The sequence below is a fragment of the Lactuca virosa genome, chromosome 4, assembly GCF_052849685.1.
Source record: "Lactuca virosa cultivar CGN04683 chromosome 4, Lactuca_virosa_CGN04683_v6, whole genome shotgun sequence".
NCBI lineage: Eukaryota > Viridiplantae > Streptophyta > Magnoliopsida > Asterales > Asteraceae > Lactuca > Lactuca virosa.
In genome coordinates this window covers 218,181,262-218,189,589 of record NC_136429.1, presented here as the reverse complement: position 1 = coordinate 218,189,589, position 8,328 = coordinate 218,181,262, and the positions used below count along the sequence as shown (strand labels likewise).

Genomic DNA, 8,328 nt, shown 5'->3' with positions numbered 1-8,328 from the left:
GTTGTATGGGCTGCCATTGGTGTCACTTCTTCACCCACTGTTGAGGTAGCTATAGACGCTTGCCCATTTTTCTTCCTTGGTTTCTTGGTGAAGTCCCACCAATCTGGGTACCCACTGATCTCATAACATTTAAGCTTTGAGTGACCCTCTTCTCCACAGTGTGTACACGTAAAGGTATTTCCTATATTGTTCGAGTTCTTCCCTTTAAAAGGGCGATTTCGAGTGGTCATATTGACCATGTTGTCGGTTTCTAGCTTGGGTTCCTCCATCGTCTGCCTCTGGTTGTGGCCTTTGCGAATATAGGCATGGCATGCCTCCAAACTCAAAGGTGGATCTTTCCTCAGTACCTCACTTATGGCCTGATTGAACTCGGGGTCTAGTCCTGCCAGAAAGATATGTACGCAAAAACGTGATAGGGTTTTCTTTGCTGCCACAACTTCTTCAGCCGTATCTCCTTCGTTGCACGGACGAGTATCAATTTCTTGGAACAGACTTACCAACTCAATATAATAAGTTGGCAAGGATCGTCCGGTTTGGCGGGTGCTAAACGTCTTCCTGTTTAGTTCAAAGAGTTGGGTCTCATCGGTTCCGCCATAGAACATTTTTGAGACTGCATCCCAAATCTCAGCCGTCGTTTGGAGCCTGATGAATCGACGCATTAGGGTTGGACTCATGGAGTTAATGAGCCAACTCTTAACCCTATTATTGTCGATCAACCAGATTTTAATAGCTTTTTCATTCGTGGTTGGTTTCACTAATGTGCCGGTGAGGAAACCCGACTTATTTCGTGCTCCGATCCGCATCTCCATTAGTTGAGACCACATAGGGTAGTTCGTGTCATCAACGATGACTCCGGTGGGAAAAGGTGTGTCTTGAACATTCTGCACAATGACAGAGGAGGGGTTTGATGAGCCTGAGTTTTCTTCGTTACCCATTTGCCGATTAGTTTTTCGATGGATTAGGTTCGTATCGCTCTGATACCATGTACAAAACAAGAACAGGGATTTACGAATGTTTTTTTTGTACTCAATTGATAATCAACAGATTACATGTATTTATACAAGGAACTTTGAACTAACAACTAATCTATAAGCCTGCCATAATTAACGGGATATGATAGCTATAAACAACAAACTCCAAACTCACTTCTAATCTCATTTTATCTTATCTTGCTCTCGTTAACAGATAAATTGTCAATTAAGGGTAAGAACAACAAAATTCTTTTCACAAAAATGAACCCAAGAATTCACCATTGACTTATTTTGTGTTCTGGACCATTCATCCTCTCCCGTATTCTCCTCATTCTCTCATCATTTTGAAATCAAAATGGAAATCAATCGAGTTTTTCTAGTTTAATTTGATTTCTCCTTTGTTTTCAGGCGACTTCGAGGTGGTAATGGGTGCAAAAGCTTGTGAGTTATTCTTCTTTTACTGTAGTCTTTTTCTTTTCATCATGAAATCAAACTCTAGAGTCGGATTATTCTTGTTGATTTTTGGTTAATTTTGCAGGATGTTGATGTGGGAAGATGGGTTTTGCAGAGGAAAAGGTTAAGATATGGATGGAGGTGAAGATCAATTTAAGAAATCATTCAACAAAATTTCGATTCAGCTGTATAATTATGGAGAAGGATTGGTACTTGGTAGGTGTTTATTAATTTATTTTTTTAATTTCTTCAATGGTTTTAATCTCTAAGCTTAAAAACCAACAAGATACAATAATGGATATTTCAATTAGGGTTTTTCGATGTTTGTTTGATCTTGTTGAGATGTAGATTAATGGGGAAAGTTGCTTCTGATAATGGAGATTTCAATTAGGGTTTCCTTTTTCCGCATATCATTGAGAGGAAGAAGAAGACAATGAAGATGTGGGGGCGACAATATATATATATATATATATATATATATATATATATATATATATATATATATATAGAGAGAGAGAGAGAGAGAGAGATGTCATTTTCTTTATAATAAACAAATAAATAATTAGACCAATTAAGTGAGCTGACATAAGGGGTAATCGGGTTACCCATTCATTTTGTCAAAAAGGACCTATTCGATCCGAAAAAGCCAACCTTGTTCCCTTAAAAGACACATAAATAATTTAAGAGACTGAATGAACAAATATGAAAACATCATATGGCTACAATGTCATTTTTCCTATTTATAATGACATATTTGTTGAGAAACCAAATATTTCTAAAGAGTCGAAACAACAGCTTCTCCATGAGGGGTGGGGCGTGTTAGTTAGTAACTCAATGACTCTTGTTTGTATTATTAGTGTTTGTTGTATAATGTATTTAATGTAAACATGTATTTAAAATGAAGGAAAAAGACCTAGTATAAGTCTTGCGTTTGTGACATCTAATAAACAATATGACATGCTAATCTTTGAGGCAATCAAAATTGTTAATTCATCCGTAACTCATCTAAGAAACAACTGGTTATTTCTAATGACATATTTTTTGAGAAACCAAATATTTTTAATGACATATTTGTTGAGAAACCTAAGAAATGACAATTTTGATTGGCTCAAAGATTAGCAGGTCACATCGTTTATTAGATGTCACGGACTCGAGACTTACACTAGGTCTTTTTTTCTTTCATTTTAAAATACATATGTACATTAAATACAACAAACACATATATTACAAAAAAAGAGTCATTGACTTACTAGCTAACACGCTCCATCCTCAAAGAGTCGCAATTTCGACTCTTGCCTTCGTTTTTCCCTTTTTCATAAAAGGTTATTACGTTTTAAAATACTTATTCGTGACTGACCAATTGAAAAAAAGAAAATTTTTCTAAAAATATAATGGTAGATAAGAAACAAAAAAATGCTAGGGCTAAATGCAAAATGAGAAACATGTCAAACCGACACATAATCATGACTTGTTGGTGACCGGCCAAGGACCTGAAAATGAAAGGTTTTATAAAATATAATGACAAATGAGGAAAAAAAATAAAGTTGATCTAAAATAGAACACTGTTGTATATATAATGACTTTTGTAGCATAAACCACTTTTTTGGTACACGATTCATCATTAAACTTGCATTTGTTGTTCAAAAAATATCACTTTGACAAACTATTGTAGGTCTAGCCGATTTATATGTAAAAAAAACACTATTAAACTACCATTTGTTGTTAAAAACACCATTAAACTCACAATTTGTACATGATTTATCATTAAACTAACTTCGCTACACATTTAGTCACTTTTATTTTTTCAAGCCATCAATTTTCCATTTATCTTCTCCGGCCAACACAACCAGATGGTTGAAAAACAAAAACATCGTTGGATAACCCAAATGGGCTACAATGAAGCTTCACACTAACATTTACTCATAATATGTTGGGTCAAAACTTAAAACTACCGGAGAGGCAGAGACATACCATTTTTATCTTTGGTTGTCGCTCATGCTTAAGCTAGAGATCACACATGCAATGAATGGGACACTTTGCAAAGTTCATTGAGATCCATAAGATAATGGAAGGTGACGTTTGTTGCTAGAGGTGGATACTGGCCATGTGAAGTGGACGGTGGTGGTGGGGATGAATGGTGTTGGCGGAAGAAGATGACCTTTATGTAGTTTAATAGTAAATAGTGTATGAAAGAAAATTGAATAATAAATCATGTACAAAAATATTAACCTGCGATGCCTGATTAAAGTGGTGAGTTTTGAACAGGGTCGACTCTACCCTTTGCAAAACTAAGCAAGAGCTTAGGATCTCCAGTTCTAAAAAGCCCCCAATTTTAAAGCTTATTGTATTTTATATATATATATATATATATATATATATATATATATATATATATATATATATATATATATATATATACACACGTATTTATTGGGTTACAAAGACAAGTTGAAGTTTGGCCTGGTGGTAAAAGCATTGGTTTATAAAACTAAAGGTTACATGTTCGAAATTGTTTGTTTACATGAAGGGCTCCAGTTTTTTTGTTTGCTTAGAGCCCCAAAATTGGTTGAGCCGCCCTGGTTTTGAACAACTCGTGTGAATTTAATGATAAGTTGTGTATGAAACTTTTACCCAATTATTTTTGGGAAAACTGCAATAAAGTCCCTACATATTGGCCTCATAATCGATTTAGTCATTATATATATTTTTTATTCAATTAAGTCCCAAATACTGGCAATCGTATTCAATTTAACCCTTTGACCAGGTCAACAGGTCATCCAACTTTCAAAAATTACATTTTTGGCCCAGATTTCAAAATTTATTACAAATTTGGTCCAAAATTTACACTTTTGGCCCAAATTTTAAATTTTGTTACAAATTTGGTCCAAACTTTACCCTTTTTGCCCAAATTTTAGAATTTTATTTTGAATTCATTCTAACTTTAGTTATTTTTTCAACTTTTTTTTCTCAAAAAATTGTTTCTAATATGTTTTTTCTTTATAAAATCATATTTATACAAAAAATAAAACGTATTTTCACATAAAAATCTTATATTTTCTATATAAAAAGTTTTTTTAAAAAGTTTTTTGTATATGAAATATCTAGTTATAAAAATATGTATTTATTAAGTATATAAATATATACAAACTCTTTTTTATAAAAATATATATACAAAAACGTATTTTACAAAAAAAATGTATACAAAGACCTATCACCTTTATATATATATATATATATATATATATATATATATATATATATATATATATATGCACACAAATAGGTGTGTATCTATATTTTTTTATAAAATCGTGTTTGTTTATTTTTTTTTATAAAAACGTGTTTGAATAATTTTTTATACAATACGTGTTTGTGTACATTTTATAAAATCGTGTTTGTATACATTTTATAAAAACGTGTTTGAATAATTTTTTATATAATACGTGTTTGTATATATTTTATAAAATCGTGTTTGTATACATTTTATAAAATGTGTACAAACACATATTACATAAAAAATTATGCAAACACGTTTTTATAAAAAAAATGTAAACAAACACGATTTTATAAAAAAAATATAGATAAAATAGGTGTTTGATACATTTTTTTTGTAAAATATGTATACATTTTTTTTTTATAAAAACGGATTTGTATATATTTATATACTTAATAAATACCTATTTTCATAACTAGATATTTCATAACAAAAAACTTTTTAAAAAAAGTTTTTATATAGACAATATAAGATTTTTATGTGAAAATACATTTTTTTGTATAAATATGATTTTATAAAGCAAAAACATATTAGAAACAATTCTTTGAGAAAAAAAAAGTTGTAAAAAAACCAAAGGTACGATGAATTCATAATAAAATTCTAAAATTTGGGCAAAAAGATAAAGTTTGGACCAAATTTGTAACAAAATTTAAAATCTGGAACAAAAGTGTAAATTTTGGACCAAATTTGTAATAAATTTCGAAATCTGGGCCAAAAATGTAATTTTTGAAAGTTGGATGACCTCTTGACCGGGTCAAAGGGTTAAATTGAATACGATTACCGGTATTTGAGACTTAATTAAATAAAAAAAATATATAGGGACTAAATCGATTATGAGGCCAATATGTAAGGACTTTATTATAGTTTTCCATTATTTTTCACATAACTATCCAAAAAAAACTGTCACTTTGTCAACGGGTCCATGTACCGAAGAATAAAAACACATAAAGGTTAAATTGAATCGTTTGCTACTTGTATATTAAATGAAATGTCATTATATGAAGTAACCACGGAAAAAGGAAGAAAATTAAAACTCACAAGCCCATTAAATCTTTCGAGTTATTACTTATACGTGTTGTGCTTGATGAATGATAATTATTCGTATAACTATAATTTATATCTCCACAATTTTGGATAACTCCATGAAACCATAATTAACTCCAACAAACAATAAGATTGCTTTTAGCAAAAGTATTCTCATAATCTCTAAATATTTCTGAAAAGTCAAATTCAAAATCTAACGGAGGTCGGAACCTGGTGTGAAAATGGAAAGATTAGGCCACCCATTCCCTCCGTCGCAACCGCTCGATTCCCCTCTTCCGCCTCCACTCCCGCTCTGATTATGATCATTATTCATACTCAAATAGTCCCTCCGGAATAACTCCGCCACCGGAGTTCCAACCAATCTATCCTCTCGAGCTTCATCACCCAAATTCAGTTTCAGCCCATCTACAAAACCCCCAAATTGCGCCCCTTGATTCGATCTCAACAGCGAGTTGAAACTTGCACCGTTTATTTTACTTTGGTTATTACCAAACCCAAAAATCGGTAAGGGTTCCGGCTTCAACTGAGCTGGCGGCGGCGGAGGCGGTGGCTGCGGCGGTGGAGTCGTTACAGGTGAATCGGTAACAGGACGTTTACTGGAATTTGAAGATCGTTTATTGGTTTTACGCGTACCACCACCGATTGGGATGTTACGGAGAGTTCCGCCTTTGGTCCAATAACGTCGACAGTTCTTACAGTAATGGCGAGGCTGCGAGAGATTGTAGTTGTTGTAATAGCAGAATTTGGTGTTGCTGGATTCGCATCTAGGGCAATCAAGATGTTCGTGCTCCGGAAACTGAGGGTTCATAGTCATCGGCAACGCGTAGGTCGATGGATCCTGATGCATTTTTGGGTCAAAATCGAAGCATATGTTGTTGATGAAATTGGGAAATTGGATTGGCGAGAGTAGAGAACAATGGAAGATATTTTATTGGGGCGCTTTTAGATAACGTAGATGAATTTATCAGGTTGGATTAAAGATGGCGATGGGTGTCCGCGTGAAAATGACGACCGCCACCGGTCTCCCTCATGATGAGCTTCATCACATGACTCACTCAAAGTCAAACATTCCGGCTTTAAACCAATGGGGTGCGTCGGCTACTATGAATTTTTTTCAAGAGAACTTAAGCCTTTGTTAGGGATAACTACACTAAAGTACTAAAGTCCCTATATATTTTGGCAAAAGTTTTAAAAAATCCTAATTTTTTTTTTGAATGAACAAGCCCAATAAACCGGATAAACCGGACAATTTAGTCCTTATCATCCGGTGACCCTCATTTTCCCGGTTAAAGAAGTCTACGTGGACTGGGCATGCTTAGGTGGACTTAACGAAACTTAAATATATACATCATTCATTCCTTTCGTGCCCTAAAATCGGACCAGGCAAAAATCGAAGCAGGCGGAGGAGCCACCAATGTCGTCTTCATCTTCTGTAGGAAGCAGAAGTTCAAATCGAAGAGTGATGAATCGACTGAGAAACAGGTGCTATTGCAGTGATCCCGTTGGAAAATGGACTTCGTGGACTCCGTTTAACCCAGGAAGAAGGTTTATAGGTTGCCCAAATTACCAGGATGCACTTAAAGACTGCAAGTTCTTCCAATGGGTGGATCCTCCTCTACCAAATCAGTGGTATGCAAATCTCTTACTAGAATTTCACAACAATGTTAATTTGGAGAACAATGCAATTTTCGGGGACTATGGACAACAACAAGTTGAAGGGAACTTTTTTGAGGACATTGTGGAACAACCAGTGGCAAATCAACCCGTGGAAGGAGTGGCCATTCAAGTCCAGAATGGAGAAGAAGGTGGAAAATGGAAATTTTTTTTATGTGTTCATGGTTTCTTTTGTTTTTGTGTTGGTGATGTTGAAGGATTTGTAAGATAGACAGAAGATGTATGGAAAATAGTGTTTTGGTGTCTTTTATGTGTTTTGATTGTGTTTTGGTGTCTTTTAGGATAGACAGAAGATGTATGGAAATCATGTTGTGTCCTTTTGTCAAGTGAAATGAATTAACAAGTTTATGTTTATGTATGAGTCATAAGTGCTTCGAATGTAATCATGAGTGAATAGAATGGAATGAAACAATGAATGAAATGAAACATGAATGGAATCATTAATTAGTTGAATCAATAAACAATGTAATGAATATAGAATATAATCAAACATGTTTAATAAACAATGGAATCAATAATGATTGGAATCATTTATGACTGGAATCATGCATGACCAGAATCAAGTATGGTTGGAATCATGCATGACCGGAATCAATTATGGCAGGAATCAAACATGGTTGGAATCAATTAACATACACAATAGAATCAAATCAAACACAACATAAACATACACAAGTTAATCAACTTAAAGATGCATTAACCATGTTTATCATAGAACATGTAATATTAACCAAAAGTTTGTACAAAACATAATCAAGGGGCCCAAAGCCTATACTTTATATGACTATCAACAAAAGGGGTTATTTAACAAAAAGGTCTATCAACAAAAGGAGCTATCAACGGTTGCCCAAAGCCAAAAGTTTGTACATGTTCTTCACAAAAGGATGGGTTAAAAACACCCTAATCTAGACT

General features: G+C 33.7%; 1 protein-coding gene across 1 annotated transcript; it reads right to left on the bottom strand.

Annotated features, from left to right (window-relative positions):
* Positions 1-5,779: 5,779 nt before the first annotated feature.
* LOC145108002 (dof zinc finger protein DOF1.7-like) lies at positions 5,780-6,825 on the bottom strand. Its single transcript, XM_079044979.1, has one exon. It carries the CDS (start codon positions 6,587-6,589, stop codon positions 5,936-5,938), a length of 654 nt encoding a protein of 217 aa, XP_078901105.1. The 5' UTR covers positions 6,590-6,825; the 3' UTR covers positions 5,780-5,935.
* Positions 6,826-8,328: the final 1,503 nt, after the last annotated feature.